General features: G+C 41.7%; 1 protein-coding gene and 1 long non-coding RNA gene across 5 annotated transcripts in view; one reads left to right on the plus strand and one right to left on the minus strand.

Moving 5' to 3' along the window:
* The window catches only part of Scin (scinderin), a gene marked incomplete at its 5' end in the record, with an annotated part of 72,156 nt that extends 52,764 nt beyond the window's left edge, over positions 1-19,392 (plus strand). The window contains 7 exon segments of the mRNA XM_005377322.2: positions 3,369-3,459; positions 7,455-7,625; positions 10,689-10,866; positions 11,113-11,234; positions 16,123-16,200; positions 17,927-17,987; positions 18,554-19,392. Of these exon segments, the coding sequence (XP_005377379.2) occupies positions 3,369-3,459; positions 7,455-7,625; positions 10,689-10,866; positions 11,113-11,234; positions 16,123-16,200; positions 17,927-17,987; positions 18,554-18,681 (829 nt within the window).
* Positions 1-21,767, minus strand: part of LOC102016790 — a 76,087-nt gene that overhangs the window by 15,501 nt on the left and 38,819 nt on the right. For 3 of the 4 annotated variants that reach the window (XR_001232735.1, XR_001232733.1, XR_001232734.1), the window contains exons 5-6: positions 21,012-21,128; positions 12,539-12,610 (exon numbers count right to left, since the gene is read on the minus strand). This is a non-coding gene — a long non-coding RNA (uncharacterized LOC102016790). Of the gene's footprint in view, positions 1-4,788; positions 7,222-12,538; positions 12,611-21,011; positions 21,129-21,767 lie in introns of those variants that run through there. The other variant, XR_259841.2, reaches the window with a different exon arrangement.

Genomic DNA, 21,767 nt, shown 5'->3' on the forward strand with positions numbered 1-21,767 from the left:
GAAGTTCATAGCAGTGATGGAGAAAATATGCCAGTGTGTCTCTAGCTCCAAGGTTTTCCATGATTGTAGTTAGTTGAAGGCTAGGCTTACGTGGTGAGAGGCCCTGCTCAAGGATGAAGGACCAGATGTTCAACCCAGTAATTGACATGCTACCCATCACCGCCGCTGGGCTATTTCAGACACAGGGACTGTGAAACAAATCATATAATAATGTGAAATTCTCTAACTTTGTATTAAGTGAAATCAGGTGAAATAGAATATTGCTGAGAAGATTAGAAAACAGGAAATAATACTCAAAAAAGATCTTAAACCCAAGAAGTGTGGGTGGAAAATACAAGATTCCAACCTTTGCCTATGAGACAGTAGCAACATGGAATAGACACAGCAGGACTCTGTTGATAGATATGGTGACATTTCTCTCCAGTGAGTCTCACACCAGATGACAGTCGCATCTGTCCCCAGCCATACTGTTCATGCTGCCCAGTACCTCAAGTTAGCTAAGTGCAGGAGATATATGGTATACAGTAATACCCAAGGGTGGTCTGGCACCCTGAAGCATTGGTGGAGCCTGTGAAAAATGTAGGCTTTCAAGGCCTACCTTTGACTCACTAAGGAAGACGGTACAGCATACCAAAATCATTCCAGGACTCGTAGATATTACAGTGATTAAGAGGCACTTCCCAAGGCATTGCTTTCAGACATGATGGGAAGAGCCTGGAAGTTTTCACAGCCTACACGCCTTCACCCCATGCTAAGTACATCAGACTCTGGAGATGGGATTCCTGAGGTTCTGATGTATACTCCTATAAATGAGAGCCCATACCTAGAGACATTTCTGACCCCACCCACACCCCGTATTCTGTCCAAGATGAATGCATTTGGTTGTTTCATTCTATGGTCAAGATGTCTAGGAACTATTTATTTTCTGAGCAGCATGTTTGTGCTAGAAAAGTGCTGGTTATTTGATATATTATTTCTCCTACATAAAAAAAAAAAATAGTGAGGAGGTTCAGAGGATAAGTAACTAAATCCAAAATCACAACTGTTGTATCTGGTGAAGCAACACGTCAGACCTGGATCTGTAGGTCTCTTCCCTCAGTTATAGTTTACAAAATTTTAACTAGAAAAGTGTTTGTGAAGAACACAGCATTTACAGGGATAAATTAATTTGTTCCTGTTCAACTTTTCATTCATTTTATTTCATGTTCTTTCTCTTAGTTCTGTTTTGAGTGTAAAAATCTAGTTGCTAGTAGCACTTAGATCAAGCAAAAGAGGACTAAGCAAACGTGTCAAGAGAGTATTTCAAGGGCGTGGCCAAGAGCAAGTAGAGTAATCTCTGGAGAGTTAGAGATGCCCTATCGCCCTCCAAGGCTATCGGTGAAGGGCTCCTAGAAGTGGCCTATGAGTCACCGTGGAAGAGGAGCTACTGTACTCAGACCAACAGAGAGGGAACTGATCCAAGCAGCGCCGTAGAGGTGTGCTCTACTCTACTAGCAAAAAATATGTTTGGAGCAAAAAGTGAAACCAGAGAGATTAGGTGGTGCCAGATCGTGAATGGCTTACCAAGTCATGCTGTGATGGATGAAGTTTATTTTCCAGGCATTGGGAGCCACTAAGAATTTGAACAGGGGAGTGACATCACCGGTTTCCTTTTTAGAGAGGCTGTTTTTGACACGGCAGCAGTGGATTGGTTGGCAAGACTAGAAGCAGGAAGTTGTCGGAATTGGTTGCAGGAATCCAGCTGAATGATGCGAGGACCTGAATTCACAGTACAGCAATGACAGCAGGGAGGGAAAGAGTGAGGCAGACTTGCACAATGTTAAGGACTTTGCATCAGAGAGACTGGTTGTGGGGAGTAGAGAAAATGACAAAGCTAAGGGTGAGCCCAGGTTCTTTGTTTGAATACTCGTAAGTAGAGTACATGAAAGGAGCCCAGGAGGAGGATGAGTTTGGTCCACACTGCAAAGAGAAACGAAGACAACGAGCATGCGCCATACTAGTCATAGTGACCGTCTTTGCAGGGCACTGGCAGGGGCGTCCTTTAGTTTTCTTTCCAATTTGAAGTGTTGAGAATTGGAAGATACTTGAGAGTCTTAGGTCTTTGCCCTTTAGAATCACAAATATCAAATATAAATGTCACACTTATTAATGTTGAATGGTTTGTGAAATTTCGAGAACTTCCATAAAGGTAATGAAGAGGCATTTAGAAAAGAAGTAGTTCTCTTGAAGACTGCCCTTCAATTTAAACAACTTTCCAGCTTATGTGCTAATTTTTATATAGGGATGAAGCACATGAAGTCCAGGAAATAGGGCTAAAGATGAAAATTTAGAATTAAATCAAGTTCTGAATTCACAAATATGTCTTTTTTAGTTTTGAGATGATAGCAGAAAAATAATTTCCTCAGTGACCCTTTCTCTGAAACATTAGGTCATCGAAATTGAACAAACACTGAAAAATTCCAATGATAAATTCTACAAGCGGTACATTCCATTGTATCCCAGCATTTATTTTGAATGAACAACAAGCACCACAGGTCTATAAAGAAGAAATCATGTCAAAGTGGACTGTTTTTTCTGAACATAGGGTTCAAAATCAGAAGCAAAGAGTGACTGTAGGATGTCATGATTTTTAGCACAGAGTTTAACATTCTTGCTACTAACTTCTAATCAGAGAGGACAGGTGCCCAGTAAATGCTTAGGTTATTGAAGGGGGGGTTGGTTTTATTTTTGTTTTTCTTTCCTTCACAGACTCATCAAGTAGGCAGTTCTCCCAAAGGTTTCAGGTGATGCAACCCCAAGCCACCCTGTAACGAGGAGCTGCAAATGGACTGGACAGATTGATTTATTGATCCCTTTCTGGCTCTTGACAGTTTAGCCCTCATTAATAGGTCTCTAAAGAATTGTCAGGAAGGCAAAAGGGCGCTTCTCTGGTGCTTAGTTCTGGTACTCATTTTCTTGATTTTTGTGGATTACAGACATTTGGTTCTATGCTCATTACTCATAGAAAGATAAAATGGCTCGCAAGTTTGCCTCATGTTCTTGTCCTCAGATAGATTATTTTCACTATGGGGAAAATAGTGAAGTCAAATCCATGGTTACTTGGCTAAATTATGTAAATGGCTAAGGCCTAGCTTTGTTAAAATGGAGATAAAAATGTGTGGCACGTCCAGTTCTGGAAAACACACAGGACAGTTCAGGGCTCACTGTCAGTGTTTTGAAACCAACTATAGTTTTTGATAGATCATTGCATCATATTAAAATCGTTGGTTCTTCTTAATCTTTCATAATAACTTCAGTCTTGAAATGCCTGCATGAGAAGGTTTTAAAACTTAAATACAAGCTAACGTATTTTACTTTCATTCCTCCAGGCAAGGAGCAAATGCTACACGAGATGAGCTGACCACATCTGCGTTCCTGACTGTTCAGTTGGACCGGTCCCTCGGAGGGCAGGCTGTGCAGGTGGTGATGCTTTTAACCCCTACACTCACGCAAATACAAGCCCTGCTGGCCTAGTTACTAGCGAGAGCTTCCCTCCAGTGTTGGGATGAGAATTTGACATTTTCTTTATATTAACTTCTTCTTATCTTAAAATTCAAATATTCCGGGTCTTAAATTGTACTAGTTCTCTCAATCCTGGAAAGCAAGAAGCAAACAAAAGCAAAAAATAACCAGGAATTGATTTAGGAGCCCAAAAAAGTCTTCCCTTTAGAATCACACCATATGTCAAGGACAGTCATTTGACATTCGACCTTAGTTCTACCTGTGTTATCACTTCCTGCTATTGTTAAAGGGTTGTAGACAGAGCAGTGTCCCAAAGTGGGCATGTCCTGTCCGGAGATTTGAGAATATGTTGTGTTACAAAGCAGAGGGGAGTTAAAGTTGGGGATGGAATTATGGTTGCCCATCAGCACACCTCGAAGTAGGGAGATGATCTGGATTACTAGGGGTGCGGTGTAATCCCTGGGGTCTTTAGGAGTGAAGCACAAAGGCTGGCAGAGTTAGAGGGATTCAGTGTGGGGAAGACACACCTGGCAGCTGCCAGCTTTGACCAGGGAAGGGATCTCAGCAAAGGAATGCAGGAAACCTCTAGAAATTAGAAAAGGTAAGGATAAAATTCATCCCTACTCAAGAGAGGAGTTTAACTCTATGATAGCCTGACTGTAGCTTGACAAAATTCTTATCCCACATTTTAGCCCAGGGACTAAGTTAGCCTATAACTCATTTTGGACTTCTGACCCCCAGAACTGTAAGATAATGTTTGTACATGATAATTTTTTACAGTAGCAACAAAAAATCAATACAACAGTGTAGAACAAGCACAGATGAATAATTCTAGTTAATAGATAAATAGTAGAATAATAGTTGATAATCTTTTCTGTGTTTTGTTTTTTTTTGAGACAGGGTCTCACTCTGCAGTTCATGCTAGCTTTGAACTGATCCTCCAGTGATCCTCCAGCCTCAGCCTCGTGAGTGCTGGTATTACAGGCATGTGTCACCATGCCTGACAAACACTCTTAAATTATAAAAATATGTAAGTTATGTTTTCCACAGGTAGAGTGAAATTAACCTTGAAAGGGAGCATGGATTCTTATTTTTCCTTTTTGTGTACAAGAATCTTGGCTGAAACAAAGTCCAACACTTAAAAGTGAGAGGGTGGTGGGAGAGAAGAGGAGGAATAGGACTGAAATGGGAGAAGGGAAAAGGAAAAAAAATGAGAAGGGAGGGGAGATAAGAGAGACAAGAGAGAGAAAAAGGGGAGACTGGGAAAGAAAAGGAGAAGGGAAAAGAGAGGGGGAAGGAGAAGGGGAAGGTTGGAGTGAGGGAGGAGAAGAATAGATTCTTCCTCTGGGTATTTCTGTTAAAAAATAACTTGTTGAGAATGACTGAACCCAAATTCAAAAGAGCAATTAAATATAAATATAAGTAAACATAAATGAGTCCAGTTCTCTGTGCATGCATGTACGTATGCACATGTACACAGCATATACACCTGTGAGCATACATAAAGAGAGTGTTGTATACAAAAGACAGTAGAAAGAGATAGTGTCCTGACTAACTGTGAAAGTCCTCTGACTGTCCTGCAGTGTCAGAGGATACCAGTGCCAGGTCCTAGATTGCCTTACTTATGAGGGTTTTTACAGTCTGGCTCAATATTTCATCTCTTCCTAAGTTCAGATGGCCCTCTTCTTATGTTTGTGGTGGAAATCTCTGTTTCAGGATCCTTATTAGTAAACACAGGACTTTGTTGGTCTTTGCTTACTTACTTTCCTTATCCAATAAATGAAACGCATGCTTCAAAGAGACCCTGTTTACCTCGAGTGCACTACAGCGTGTCTGTCTCCTCTCAGGAGCCCAGGAGTGGCACTTCTTGTTCCTTGTCCCTACAGCTACTTTGAGATCTCTGTCTCCGTTCTTTCTCTTTCTTTCCCTTTCTCTAGCTTGAGTTGCTCACAGCGTTGCTTGGGCATTTCCTGTCTGCACGCACGTTTCCTCTGGCCAGTTTTTGGGAAGGCATCTGTTCACATCTGCTGGGAAATGTGCCTTCTGTCCTGGGCTTTGAACTGAGAGCAGTGCTGCTCCAGTGGCCAGCAAGGAGGCATTTCTGGGACAGCTGTGTGAGGCTTCCATCCCCTCCGCAGGACTGTGTGCAGTTAACTTCCTTATGCCTTGTGTACAGCGAGCTAAGATTCAATGTGGTATGTGAGGTTTTGGTCTTGTCTTGTTTTCAAATTTATATGAATGTATAATTGCTTCTTTAAGTGTAATAATTAAATAGAAAGGTAAGTCAGGTAGTTCAGAACATAAACTATAAGATGTGGAGGCTGAATTTGGTCTTTCATCCGATTTCTTTCCATGCTGGTGATTACATATATTATCAAGTTAGATCTAAATGTAAAAATACATTGAACTGTTTTTAATAAGCTAGCTAGCTAATTAATTAACAAATTAAAAAGACTGAATTATTTACATGCTCTCAGCTCTTTCTTGATGAACTATTACATTAATTTCTTTAATAGAATACTTCTGGCTGAGAATTGACATCGTCTTTGCCATTTAGTTGGTTTATTAAATTATTAAAAAATTGGAAGATACTCATTGTGTCTTGCATATTGCATAATTCATAGGAGAATATGCAACATATATTTAATTTCAGTGAGTTGAAATTAACTGAAATTAAATGTATTAACTCCGTTAATTTCAGTGAATTGTTGCATCCTGAATTAACAGTGAAATGGTAATTTTTAGGTTAGTCACTAGATGGCAGTATTTTATATGCTGCACTAAAAAAACTAAAGGATGTTGCTGTTTCATATCAATAGTGTTGAAAACATTTTAATTGGCCTTGTTGCTATCTTACTGTTCCTCACAAGAAAGTGAGCCTTAATCAGTGGCCCCTCTCCCTTATGTTGTCAATTGAAGTTTCCTCAAGGTTATGTGAAATGCTACGCAAGCAGTCTTTCTTAATATTCCTTACTACCTTTGTCCACGGCTCTGTGACTTTGAGGAAGTATTTTCGTAACTAGTCTCTCACTTACTTGAATGCCTGCTGGTTGAAACATATTTATGCGGTCAGTTATTTCACTCCCCAGGCCTCCTTAGGACGGTGCGTGTATCCGGAGTCCCAAAACCCGGCCTGGGGAACTGGCCAGGCCAGGATAGGTGAGATGTTTCATTTTAGCACCGGGTAGAGCAACTACAAAAAGTAGGGGACAGGCCTAGTATTGGAACTCCTTATGTTAAAAAAGAAATAGGAAAATCTAATTCAATATTGGGTGTTAGTAGGCGAAATCAAGCAAGTAACTTGCCAGTTATTTTCTTCAGTTTCCTCATCCTTGAAAAGTTCTTACATCATATAAAAATAGGTTGCTTTTATTAAACAAATCTTTTGCTTAGCGATTACCATTTTATAAGTCAGTTGAAAGGTTAAAAGTGTTTACTCAGTTTATTTTTGTCAGTTTTTAATGTTTCGTTTCACACGTGGACATAGAGCGATAAGGGGTGTAATTTGTGTCACTTTATTTTTGAAGCATTTGACCACACATCTTTTAACCTTCTGAGCCAGCCCCAAAACACATGAGAATCTAGCACATCCGTAAATACCTGGAAAATATCAGTGTTCTTGAAAGGCGAGTACTTTTTGTAAAAGGTTGCAGATGTTAGCTTTTTTCTTGGTCTTTTTCCCTTGGAGATGCAGCTGAATAACTCACACCTTCATGTTGTCTGAAAGCAGAAAGCATTGCCGGGACACTGTGTCTGAAGCGACAGAAGGGTTCTAGGTGAACGTGGTTGATTATCACTAACTTACATTTTTTACGAGTTGTCATCCTTCCTGCTCCTGTTTTTTGGTATATTTTGTTTTCAAAAAAGAAAGTTATGAACAGATTTAGAAATGCAGCCTTCTTTCCTTACACTCTTTATGATCTTTCTTTTATTCCCCTGCCTACTCCACCCAGGTCCGAGTCTCCCAAGGCAAAGAGCCTGCGCACCTGCTGAGTTTGTTCAAAGACAAGCCACTCATTGTTTACAAGAATGGGACATCCAAGAAAGGAGGGCAGGCCCCGGCCCCGCCTGTGCGCCTCTTTCAAATTCGGAGAAACCTGGCGTCCATCACCAGAATTGTGGAGGTAGCGTCACTGTCACCCGTCCAGTAAAGCACGCCCTCGTTAACGCATGTCCCGGTGGAGTTCAGCCACCAGCAAATGCCGGCGTTACATTTTTCAACTTCTCTGAACCCAAACCAATGAATTTTAAGGCTCCTATACCAAATCACTGTCTCAGATCAGGCCCAAGGCAGTCCAAGCTCTGTCTTGAGAAGCCCAGGGTAGAGGCCATGTGCAGGTGACTGAGCACCCGGGGAGCCGGAGAGGGGAGGTCCCTGTATGCACAAGTGCGACAGATGTGGGAAGAGGACGTGGCTGCACTGAACCAACCCAGCCACGTCTAATATCTTGTCACCTGCGTCACCGTGGAAACCCAGATCTCCCGGGTCACCCCCGGTCTGCCCTGCCCATCCGCAGACCTGGAGCTGTGGCCCAGCCCTTGCCCTCCACACATGCCATTCAGCAGCCCCTCAGGACCCGGTCGGCCTGTTTCTTCTGTCCGTCTTCTCCAAGCTTCCCTCCCGCCTCTCTTCTCACTGTGTCTGCCCTCTGAGGACGCGGCTTCCTGGCAGCCCTCGCCCCTGGAAGGTGTGTTTCCCCCAGTGCCCACTTCCCAGGGCCCTGGGTGGGGTGGACAGGGCACTGGCCTTGTTCACCCTGGCTTCTTTGGCTTCTGTCCTTTTTATTTGACTCTCCCTGCCTTCCCAACCCTCTGGTGCTGTCGGGTACAGAGCCGCCGGTCCTTGCTCTTTTCTGTTTGGGTGGTTTCCGCTATTGTCTCACTATCGCCTGCTCTCTGGCCTCTCTCTCCCAATAATATTTTCTTTGATCCTGTTTCATGGCGCACTCCCGTGGTCCTCTGATAAATCCTGCCATTGATGAGGAATAACTGTGGCTCCTCAGAAATCTGTTCAGTCCTTTGGTCGCTGACAACCATCTCCTATTCCTTGGTTCCTGCACTCTAAGGTACACACCCCAGCAGTTCTCCAGGCCCACGGCCCCATCTGTGAGCCCACTTCCTCCTTCGCACCCTTCACGCGCATCTCTGTCCTCAGATCTTTAGCTCCCTCCTCCATGTGGGAAATTCTGATCTAGCGTTTGCAGTGAAGACACACGTGATCACGCCTGATACCTGAATCTCCTCCCCTGCAACTCCACTGACTGGTCTGCGTCTTCTTCCCCTCCTATTTAATGAACTGTAAAATTTTATTTATATTTTTAAAAAATTACAAACTAATATTTAGCAATTTACGTGTAGTCAAGTATTTTATTAATTAATATCAGAACATTATAAATTAGCAATAAATAATATATTTTGATAAAGTGACATGTCAGTAAATACTTGAGTAAATGATTAGTACATAGAATAAAAACTGTGGTTCTTGTCTAAGGCCAGATTCCTCCACCTACCAGCCTCTGTCCAGGATTCCCTCCTTTCCTGTTTTCCCAGGTACTTTCCTAGATTGCTCCCCATGCATTCATTCGGACTGCAAGCAGTAATCCGCTTTCTTTTCTCTACCACGCATTTATTCTTGTATCTGCAGTCGTTTTCTTTGAAATATGCAGATGTCTGTGCAAAGTCATCGTTTTCCTATCCTTCTTAAGATCAGGGATCCTTGAGAGTGCTGTCCTCACTCACTCCCCGACTCACCGTCTTATACCTGCTCTCTGCAGAGCTGCCTGCTCCTGGTCTGGGTTTATCCGGCGTGCCAGCGCCCTGTCTCTGATCTCGCTTTTCTTCGCTTCCTGCTGGCATCCGCTGCAGTCCACCTTCACTGCTGAACGCCTTCTCCCCCGGTGTTTACAGCGCACACTCCCCGTGATTTCTTCCACACTTGCCACCCGCCTGCTGGAGGCTGTGTTGCTGGTTTCCCTCTGCCTGGCCTTGAAGCAGCTGAGCCGCCCGAGCCTCAGTCTTGGTCCCCTTCGCAGCGATCTCCTTCAGTTCGTGGTTCAAGTGCTGGTGCATCTCCCCATTTCATCCTTAAGAGAAGATCAGATTCCCATTTGCTCAGTTACGATGATTTTTAAAAAACCTATGAAATTAAAAGTAAAACTCTCATCTGTGGACCCTCACAGATGATTTCAGTGACAGATGCCACAGGACATTGCACTGTGACTCCCCTGGTGTCTTCCCCAGCTGCTGTTCTTCAGCAGACACTATCAGTCACATGCAAAGTCGCCTTATTTCCTAGCAGCCCCTGAGGCCTCCTTTCAGATTTCCATCCTCTGCAAAGCGCACTAGCCAAGATCACTTTGTAGCTTTCCGTCTTCCCCACCTGGCAGGCTAATGCTTTCTTTTTTAAAATTTTTTTTAGAAAATTTGTGTGAGTCCATGGCTGCAGTACAGAACGATCACATTTATCACGGGGAGTTGGTGCATGGACGTAGCCATCTTATTCTGTGTCCATCCTCCCTTCTTCCTTGTTGTGTCCATCTTTCCATTTGCAGAAGCTCTGTCTCCATGTTTTCTCGTGCCCTCATCCCTTGGTGCCATTCCCAGTGGAAAAGGATTCCTCTGCCTCCTGTTATCTATCTTTTATTTCGCTCTCTGTTTATGAGGCTTTAGCTCTCCCTCCCTGGTCCACACCAGTCTGGCACTGGTCTCATGGTCTTCTCGTCCTCATACTGGCTCTTCCCTCTGTGCCAGTGAGGGGACACATACGTCAGAAATCAGAAGTGCTGAAGCCAGATCCGGTTTCTGTAATTCTCCAGTACCACAACTCACAGGTTGCTGTGAGTGTGGTCCAGGAGGCTTTATTCTTGTTGGGAGAGGACTTAGCACCACTCCCCCGAGTGTCACCAACCCCTGCGCCATGTCTTGAGAATGCCAGCAGCCCTTCCTTCTCATCACTGACGTGTGCTGCTGTCTGAGGGGGGGCTGGGCGGTCAAGGGACAGTGGCCAAGATGCTCCTCCTCCATCATGTCCCGTGCCATAGCACCGTCTCAGTGCAGCCCTGGCTTAATTTCCTGGGGCAGGGCGGAGGCTATGTGTATTTGTTACAGTCACAGCGTCTGGGAAATAGTTACTGAAGAAGGAACAGCAGGGAATTTCAATCATTGTATTATTTTTCTTCATGCTCTAGGTTGATGTTGATGCAAATTCACTGAATTCCAATGATGCTTTTGTCCTGAAACTGCCCCACAGCAGTGGCTACATGTGGGTAGGAAAGGGCGCCAGCCAGGAGGAGGAGAAGGGGGCGGAGTACGTGGCGAACGTCCTTGGGTGCAGCACTGCAAGGATCGAGGAAGGCGAGGAGCCAGGTGTGTGCTGGGGGGTCAGAGTTGCCAGGGCTGTGCTTGCTGCCCGCCTTTCCTCATAAAAGGTCATTTCTGGATGGTTAAAGAGGGTTAAGAATCCCTGCATTGGTTGCAAGAGTGAGTGATGGTACCTACGACATTTAAGTAACTTCTTATCATTAAAGCTAAGGCAAGGTAATATTGTCACTCTAAAACAGTACCAACGGTATGCTCCTGAATATGCACTGAATAACTCCGTGCTTTCCGCAGAGGAGTTCTGGACCTCCCTCGGCGGGCAAAAAGACTACCAGACTTCACCACTGCTGGAAACGCAGGCCGAAGACCATCCACCCCGGCTTTATGGCTGCTCCAACAAAACCGGAAGGTTTATTGTGAGTGTCTTAAGAAGCTGTGCAAAAGGGAAGGGGACCGAGAGGTAGAGTGAGGGGGGTGACAGGAGAACAAAAGCAGCTGAAGAAAGAATCAAGATGTGTTCTGCTCATGTACAGTTCCCTGCGATGAATGTAGTCATTGGTACTGGGAACATGTGCTAATGAAAACCAAAATTGAAAAAAGAATCTATGGGATAGCGCCTGGCAAGAGAGAGGCACTTCCTGTTGGCTCTGACCCTCTGCAGCCACGGGCAGCTGGGATCATTAGGTTCAACTGACCCCTGCAAACCACAGTGATAGAATCTTTGCTCCCTATTGCATAGTCTAAGGGTCAATGGCGCAGTGGATGTGAAAGCATTAAGAAGATTGAAAAGTAGTATATAAGGAGAGCTCACAGTAGTTACTGTACATCAGTGTCAGCATTCGGCAGCTGCGGTATGCATTATAAGTGATTGGATTTGCTAGTTTAATAATTAGATACTTTCAGTTAAGCAGCAGTCGCTTCTCATCTAACTGTAAGTTTTACAGTTCACTTTCCCAGGGGAATAAAAACTTTCTCCATGTTGATAGAATGAAAAATATTATGTAAATACTTGCCTGGCACATTTAATGCTAGAAACAAACAAACAAAAAAAAAACTTTGAAGAAGAAACTTTCCTTGTACAAGTCACACTTGACGCTTACAACTAGTTTGGTGTGAAAATTAAAGACTGACCAGTGGATAGTGATACTCTATTGTTGAGTACCATGGTTTGTTGCCTACTTTGTAGGAAATCCCTGTACTTACTACATTTTATAAAGTTGCTGTAAGAAAAATCTACTATTTTATCATTTTGACTATTATTGCATTTTGACTATATATTGGATCTAAACAACTTCATTTTTGGCATATGTGTCTAAAATTTTTTATCAGTACTATCTGCTCATATTGCTATACATTCATGTTTGTTTTCAAGGAAGATATATTTTCAAAAAGAAGCTTCTAGGCTCTGTTCTCAGGTTTTAAAAAATCTGTGAGTCAATTTATATGTGTGTGTGTGTGTGTGTGTGTGTGTGTGTTTTGTCACGGACATGTTAGCTTTTACAGGAAATACACATTTCCTTTGTACCTACCCATTGCTCAGTATTTGGAATCATTTCATCCTCCTTCACAGCTTAAGGAAAAGGGCTGTTAGTGACAAGAGTTTGCTTTTATGATCACCATCAGAAAGTAGGCTTCAGACAGATAGCATCATACAAGGTAGCAGAGCTACTGTTCAAAAGCACGGCTTTTAGAACCAGTCTACCTATGAGATACCACTCACCTGGTGATATTACTTATCGGCTCTGTGACCTTTGCCTGGATCCTTATGGTCTTTGTGCTGTAGTCTTCTGATCTGTAAAACAAGGAAAATCATAGTGTTATGGTTGATACATTGTGTCAGTTTGGGGAGTATGGAGGTTTGGCTAAGTGACTCAGCAGGAAGCCAGGGTGCTTACTTTGTATACATCCTGAGCCTGTGGAAGAGGAGGGCATTGAGATTATGTGAGAGCTACACACCCCTTAGGTGGGGGTAGCCTGTTTACAATGTAAAGGAGGAAAAGAAGCTGCTTGCCATGATTCCTCCCTTTTGCTCCGGCTGCATTGCTGTTCGGCTGCCATTCCCCCTTTGCTCTTGTTGCTTTGTTATCTTCTGCCTCGGAGCCAGCCAAGTATGGACTGAAACCTCCACAAACTGTGAGCTAAATAAACCTTTCCTTCCTTCATTTTGGGAGTTGGGGATTTTGTCTCAGCAACGAGAGAAAAGTAACCAAGACACATAGTCACTACTTCATATGGTTGTTGTGAATATTTAATTAGTTATTGCATAGAAAGACTAGAATAGTACTTGATGCAAAGTAAGTTGTATTTAAGGTTTTTGATTTTTAAAACCATTATGTGATTGGTAAATATTTTTTAGGGTAAGTCATTGTTTTTCAATTTTTATGAGTATATGTTTGCAGCACATTATCATTACCTTCCTTGTGTGGAGCTGACACACGTTAATTCTTTTTCTTATCCTCTTCCCTACCCCTTTCTTTCTGCTCCTATATCTCTTGATCTTCTTCTGGTTCCATGTGAATTTTAGGATTATTTTCTTGTCTGTGAGCTATTGGTTTAATTGGGATTGCATTAAATCTGTATGTCAGTTTAGAAAGTATGGCCATTCTGACAGTGTTGGTTCTGCCTATTCAGGAACAGTGGATGCCTTTCCACTTTCTGATGGCTTCAATCTCCTTTTTCGGAGTACTGCAGCTTTCATTGTAGGTCTTTCACTTGCTTGGCTTGGTTAATTCTTACATATTTAATTTTTTTTGCTATTGTGAATGGTGTTATTTTCCTAATTGCTTTCTCAAGTGAGTTCACTATTGGTGTATAGAAATGCTATGGATCTTTGTGTGTTGGTTTTGTATCCTACAACATTAATTAATTTGATTATTAACTGTAGGGATAAGTGGTAGAATTTTTTGGGTCTTCAGTACAGAGGATCATGTCATCTGCAAATAAAGATAATCTGACATCTTCATTTCCTGTGCATATCCCTTTTATTTCTTTCTCTCACCTGGATGCTCTAGCTGATGTTTCAAGTACTGTATTGAAGAGGAGTGGTAATACTAGATGTCTGGTCTTCTTCCTGATTTTAGAGGTTTTCCTCTATTTAATAGGATACTGGCAGTAGGATTGTCATAAATATCTTTTACCAGATTGAGATAAAGTCTTTCTATATCTGTTTTCTTCAGGGTTTTCAGTGATGAATGGATGTTGGATTTTATGAACAGCTTTTTCTGCATCTGTTGAGAAGATCATGTGGTTTTTGTCCTTACTTCTTCTTATGTTATGTATTACATTTGTTGATATGCATGTGTTGAACCATCCCTGCATTCTTGGGATGAAGCCCACTTAATCATAATGTGTAATCTTTTTAATGATTTTTTACTTTCTGCTTGCCAGTACCCTGTTGAGGACTTTTGCATCTGTGTTTATTAAACAGATTGGCCTGTGGTTTTCTCTTTTGGTTGGGTTCTTGTCTGGTTTTAGAATCAGGGTAATGCTAGCTTCTAGGAATGACTTTGGGAATACATTTTCCCTTTTAATTTCATGAAAAAGCTTAAAGAGTATTAATGTTACATCTTCCCTGAAGTTCTTGAATAATCAAGTGTGAATCCATTGGGTCCTGGACTTTTCTTGGTTGGTACTTTTTTTTAAATCACTGCTTCAGATTCATTAACTGTTATTGGCTTACTCAAGTTTTTTTTTTTTTTTTTTAATATCACCTTGGGTCAGTTTTGGTAATTCATAAGAATCTACCTGTTTCTTCTGAATTTTCCAATTTTAGGAGTTCAGGTTTTCAAAGAAGTGACTAACAATCTGGATTTCAGGGGGGTCCATTGTGATTCTCCTTTTTTTTCATTTCTAATTGTATTGATTTGGGTTTTTTCTTTCCTTTTTTGGGTAAGATTAGCTAAGATTTTGTCTGTTTTATCTATTCTTTTGAAGAAGTGGCTCTTTGACTCATTGGTTCTTTCTAAATTTTTTTTTTAGTTTCAATTTCATTAATATTTGCTCTAACCCTTATAATTTCCTCCTTTTACTGGTATTGGATTTGGGTTGTTCCTGTTTTTCTAAGATCTTGAGATGCATCATTAGGTTATTTATTTGGACTTGCTCTGTTTTTCTGATGTGGGAGTTCACAGCATTAAACTTCTCTTTTAGGACTGCTTTCATGTGTCCCCAGATTGATGTGTTTACTAGCATTATTGCTTGATTCTAGGAACTATCTAATTTCTTCCTTGATATGATTGGTAAATTTTTTTTTTTTTTGTCTTTTTGAGACAGGGTCTTACTATGCAGTTCAGGCTGGCCTTGAGCTCACTTTGTAGCCCAGGCTGGCCTTGAACTCGCAGCAATCTTCTTGCTTGAGTGATTGGTAAATATTTTGTAAAAAGATGATGTAAACAATTTCCTTGCTCTTTGGGAATGTTCAATTTTTTTTTTGGCATAAGGATCTCAGAATCTTGTCAGGGTACAACAAGCATGAATTATGCCTGGAAATCTAGTGGTTCCCTGGGATGAGGTTGATCTAGCCTGGGCTCTGCCTGGTTCTCCTATGAGCTGCAGGCTGGGCTTATGCCAGTTCGTAGATAACAAAGCCCTGGAGCACAAGAAGGCCCTTGCTTAGTTATTATTACTATATGGTATGGCCAAGGCCATGGCCAGCTGTACTTGTTTGACTGTACTACAGTCACCTGGGAGCAGGGGACGGGGAGAGAAGAACTGAGAACCTTCCTAAGAATCAGAGGGGCAGAGTCATGCAGAATTCCCTAGAATGCTGAACTTTAACACATGCTCATTGATACTGGGTGGATTAAACTAACCCATTACCATTTACTGCTAATTATGGAGAACATAGTTTAACCCATCAAAAATAAAACTGAAAATTTGCATGTGAAATATTATTGTAATGTCACCTGATTGAAAATTGTGGCTGTACTAAAATGTCCAGATCTGTTGACTTGTAGTAAAATGATCTTGACCTACACAATGAAAGAATGAAATACCTAGACCATAAACTGAAATGTCTTTAGAGACTAGGCAAGTGATGAGCTCTGTGAAGCCACTTGCCATGAGGAACTTCTGGCAGGAGGATTGTGTCGACTGTACAGATCCTTCCTAACGGCCTTCACATATGGTGCTTATGTCGAGTATCATCAGTTTGTGACACTTGATTAAACACTTGCCACTCGAAAGGAAGAAAGAAATGGCTACCAAAGCTTTTCACTACCCTCCGATAATCCAAGGCATTTATATTCTGTGCATTAGAAAAAATCTGCTGTGCTGTTTGGTCACGAAGCTTTTAATGTATTTCAGATTGAGGAGGTTCCGGGAGAGTTCACCCAGGATGACTTAGCGGAGGATGACGTCATGCTACTAGATGCTTGGGAACAGGTAGGAACCACAGTGTGTGTATGACGAGAGAATGCGCGTGCATGGCTGGAAACTGACAAGACCTGCCCTGAGATATGACAGGTCTGGTAATCAACGGGCCTCAGGATTTAATGTTCCAAAAGAAACATTTCCAGGGCAAGTGAACTTCTTGCTGCAGAAACAATTCCACAGCTAGTATTCTTGGCTCTACAGTTTTAGACAAAAAAGTTCCGTTTTTCATTTATTTTCACCTGCTTTACTCAAACATTCATTTTTTGCACTTTTATGAGAGAGACTACATTATTGTAAACTTCTGATATTTAACAAGAGGTTATCAGGACCCCGCTCCTGTGGAAGAAGCAGGCACACAGTACGTTTGGGTCTAAACAGTTCACTGTGTTACTGTTTCATATGTCTTAACGTAGGTGAACATCAGTGGAGACTTGACATGACACATCTGGACAGTTTTTAAAAAGCTCTGTATACTAACAACAACAAAAGAGAAAAATAAATGTGTCAAGAATCAAATAATATAGAACAAGAATATGGAATTAGACCTGGGCTTAGAATCAGTACACAGACTGTTGATTTTAGGTCTGTTTCCAATGGCTAAATCATTTAGTTAAATTACACATTGGCCTTTTGGTCTACAGTGATCACATCTGAATTTTGGGGCTCCAATCCTGGCTTTTATATACTGCATTTAATATCTTTGAAGTCATCCTTTTTGTTTACATCATGTAGTCATGGTGTAGCGTGTCCTGTAAACAGGAATTGCAACATTTCTAGTATGAATTACAATACAACAGAAACTTAATATGACCAGAATCCCTCAACCAATGAGGGATCTTCAAGTCACTTAAATATAAAATAATTCAAGGGAACTTTTCAGCATTAAAATATTCAACCTGCGCCGGGAATGTTGGCAAACACCAGTGATCCCAGCACTCTGGGTGGCTGAGGCAGGAGGATCACAAGTTCTTGTGCAGCCTGGGCAGTTTAACAGCTTAGACCAAGGTCTTATTCTCAAGACCTTGCTTCAGAATAAAACAAAAATAGAAAAGGACTGGGGTTATGGCTCAGTGCAGGGGCTCTGGGTTCAGTCCCCAGTACTAAAAAGAAAAATACAACCAACAGATTTGACAAAAAAAAGGATACATACAGATTATGTATGTATACATACACATTTATAGAGCACAGATTACATATGTGTGGATTTTTAAATTAGTTTAAAAACCTTGATATTTAAATGCTAAACATTATAGCACTTTGTCAAAGTTATATAGGGTATAATACTGCAGGAGAAAAGCACTTGCCCTAAGACAGAGATTCCTGAAGGGAGCGCAGAGATCTCCACAGCAAGCGGTGTCTAGATGTCCTCTCTGCCTAGACCTGCACCTAGGAAATGCGGACTGTGATTGCATTACACACTGCATGGGTAGATGTACCGAAACAGCCAATCTGTTGTTTTTGTGAAACATTGCATCATAGAGCAGAAAATGCCATGTAACATAAAATGTGAGTGTGAGCTCTGTGGTCAGATTGGCTGGATATAAATTTAAGTGTCTCCAGTGGGAACGAATACTCAAAAAGTGAAGGACCTGCTGTGGGTTCCACTGCTGACCCCCTCACTTCCGCGACTGACATGAAGATGAAATGAGTCATGCATATAAAGAACTTGGCAGGGGGCCTAGCACTGAGACAACATTTCTAAAGTGGTACATGTTGTTATCGTTTCGCTTTTCAGATATTTATTTGGATTGGCAAAGATGCCAACGAAGTTGAGAGAACAGAGTCACTGAAGTCTGGTAAGCAGGTCCTGTGGGTAGCTACGATTGTGGCCTGTTCTTTTCACCCTGTCACCCCAAAATACACATCAAACACGAGAAGCAGCTTACCTATCATCTTCAGAACTAAAGAGTAATGGAAACTTTTAAAACTGAAGAATGTCACAGTGAGCACAAGAAGCATCTTCTTAAAACCTAGAGTACAAGTATTTCTAAAAAGTTTCAATTCACTCAAACCCTGTTTTGTTATGAAAATAGTAAAAGCTTGATAACAATGATGACCTAGATATTTTTAAACTTCCTTTAAACTGTTCTTTTAGGTAGTCTGTTCTTTTTATTGAAAAGTATAACAATCATGATTCCATAAGAATAATTTCATAAAACTTGAAATTTTTTTCAAACAATAATGAGACTTTATGTTTTCTATGGCAGATGAGATAAATGAATAGGAAATTGTTTATATTTGGCTACTTGAGGGCAATGAAAATTTAATTCATTAGCTTTCTTAGAAAACTTTTCATTCTATAGTGATTTTAGTTTAACCAAAACTAACTGAATTTATGTATTTGCAACTCTTTTTTTTTTAGCCAAAATGTACCTTGAGACAGATCCTTCTGGAAGAGATAAGAGAACTCCAATTGTCATCATAAAACAAGGCCACGAGCCACCCACATTCACAGGCTGGTTCCTGGGCTGGGATTCCAGTAGATGGTAAACTGATCTTTGGAAAATAAAAGCGTTAGAGGCACAGGAAGGGCAGTTGTCCCATTGCTGTGTGTGGGGAGTGCTTTTTGTTTGTTTGGCTTCGGGAAATTAACCTCAGCTAAATGGCTATTTTTTATGCCTAGTATTGGTTTAAATTCTTTTTAAAGGGAATTTTGTCATGCTAATATGTTGAAATAACCTAAAGTAAACTTTTGCTAAGGGCCAATATTAGCTGTTCTGAAAACAGATTTATACCTTTTTATATGTATGACTTTTTTAAAACAAAATGCTCTGTTCTTTCTGGGGAATTTGTCAGATAAGATTTTATAATTTAACAAACATTAACCAAACTTGTTCTTTAATATGCCAGAGAAGAAAGCCAGTGTGCCTTTGAAGTTTTGCTTTTTTTAATGTATTGTCTTCAAAACAATTGTATATTTGCAGTAAGGTTTATGTTAAGATGGCTTTAAAAATGTGTTGTTTGCCTTCTCTAGTCAATGTGACTTTGATGCCATTAACTGCTAAGTGTCATTTTCCAAGACAAACTTTCTTTTTTTGTCCTTTTAAGAGCCTTTGAATTCAGTCTTTCATGGTAAAACAAATTGTGTTCTTATCAGTTTAGCTATATGTATTGGACAGTACATGTTTAATATTACAACAGATATGCACAGGAAACTTCACTAATGCTCTTTCATCATTAAAATACATCTTTCTGAAAACATTTTGTGTTATGACATCTTACTCAAATGTGATATGTGTTGATTACACTATTAATTTTTTGTTTGTTTGTTTTGCTTTGTTTTTCTTCCAGTATCAGGAATCGAACTCATGACCTTGCGCTTGCCAGGCAGGCGCTGTGCACTGAGCTAAATCCCCAGCCCTACACTATTAATTCTATGATTGTTATGACAGGTCTAGAATGTCCTGAAAAAGCCTCAGGTGCTCAGAGGTGGGGCTTTTGGAATGTGACCGGGCCATGGGGACACCACACTCATCAGCAGACTGATGCATTGATGAGTTCATTAGTCAATGTTCTGTGAGGAAGTGGGGCATACTTGGGAGTCTGGGGCCGTGCCTTTGAAGGGTGCACAGTATCTTCCTCCCTAGCTCCTCCCTCCCTTTGCTTCCTGGATGCTATGAGGTGAGCAGTTTCTCTCAGTCAGGCCGTTCCACTATACCACTTCTGCCTTGGAGCCAGTTGACCATGGAGAGAACACCCCAAACCATGAGCCAAATTAAACCTTTTCTCCTTCAAGTTGTGCATGTCCCAGTGATGGGAACGCTGACTAAGGCAATGGTTAAATATTTTTATGCATAAAAAGATGTGAATTCAGTATTTTTAAGTTGTTCTTATTAAGTAATTAAATAAGTTTTCTAGGGCTGGGCAGTTATGACAGATTTTAAATATCACACAGTGCATGTGGAACACAGGCTCCAGACAGTAGAAAGCTGGGATGGAATCCAAAGCTCCAGTAGAAACCAACTTTCGTAGTGGGTTAGGGGGGCATTTGGTGCAAGAGAAGCTGCACTTCTATGGAACGGGGAAACATGCTGCGGTCCAGCCGCAGCAGGTCCAGGAGATTCCTGCAGCGGGGAATGGCACGGGCGAGGAGACAAACAACAGACACCAGAGGTCCTTCTGGTGGGGCAGGGGAGCAAGGCTCCTCTGACACAGAGGAATGTTTTTTGTTTTATTATATACTTTTGCAATTACGTATGAAACTTGGCAGGTTAAACAGTTTCCACTTAGATACAGTGAGGTTTCTATTTTAGTTACAGATTCAAACATGGTTGACCAACCATCTGGTCATAACCGTAGCAAGAAATCAACTTTTTCAAAGCACATAAGGAGGCAAAAAGATCAATCACTAGGTGTCCTTGATTAGGTATAGTTTTTCTTGTTTACTTGTTTACTGGACAACAGGACCCACATTTACAATATCTCCATCTAGAGCCAGTCCAGCACACACAGGGCCTTCACCTAATGTTTTCGCACGCACTGAGGTTTGCACGGCACTCTGGTGGGTGAACTTCGCCACACAGGAGGTGGGGGACTAATGTAAATCTCTGGAATGGTTTCTACTTCCTCTCTCAACCCTGGAGAGGTGCCTTTCATCCTGGGCTCTGAGCCTTAACTACTTTCAGTTCTACCATCCTTTATCGGCAGCGCAGTAAATATCTGGAAAGCTGTGATTAGTATAGAGTACAGAGAGGCCGCACACCCATCCTGTGTGGTCCCTGCTTTGCAGAGACCCGCTGCCGGTCTGACTGTGTCAAGGAACTGGCACTGGAAGGTCTCCGGCAGAAACAGAATGGGGAAGTGATCTGGGGAATTCTTACCTTCCCTCTGGGGATGTGAGGGGCGTATGTGTTTCACACTGGTTCTGGCCTCCTCGCTGGGAAGTGGGACCAGGTCCATCACGGCCTACTGGTAAATAGTCTCATGAAGTCACGGGGCTGGGGAGGGTGGTAAAGATCAGTGAGAAGCTGCACTTCAGGAGTTGTTCATTTCACAAATGTTTATTACTCAGTGTCAAGCACTATGGGTTCTTTGGATCCAGTGTGAATGAACCGGGCAAAAACTGATTTGTGAGAAGTTTATATGTCAGAGGGAAGAGGCCAACAGAATAAGCAAATATAAACTATATTAGAAGATAAGTTCTATGGAGGAGGCAATACAGGAGAGGAGGTGAGAGCATGCTAGGCGGAAAGGGGGTAGTGTGCAGTAAAGTAGGGTGACCAGGAGGCCTTGCTGAGCAGGTGATACTTAAATAAAGAATCAACAGAGGTTAGGGAGTGAACCTCGTGGTACTACGCAGGCAGAAAGAGGACCAAGTGCATAAGGGCTCAAGGATAAGGAAGCAGGGGAATTCTAGAGGGGTCTCCTACCGTCACTGTAGGACCAGCAACAAATTCACCTCAAACAGAACTGCCCTGTTAAACCTGAGTAGTGTGACGACTGCTTTCCCAAGGCCAAAAGCCAGGGACTCGGAGACAGGGGTATAATGACAGAGGGGACAGCAGCAGCAGTTGCAAAGCCTGTGAAAAGAAGGATCTATGGACAGCTTAGTAATAAACTGGAAGCTGTTGATGGGG

This window comes from Chinchilla lanigera, unplaced genomic scaffold, assembly GCF_000276665.1.
Source record: "Chinchilla lanigera isolate Chin_1 unplaced genomic scaffold, ChiLan1.0 scaffold00009, whole genome shotgun sequence".
NCBI classification, from domain to species: Eukaryota; Metazoa; Chordata; class Mammalia; order Rodentia; family Chinchillidae; genus Chinchilla; species Chinchilla lanigera.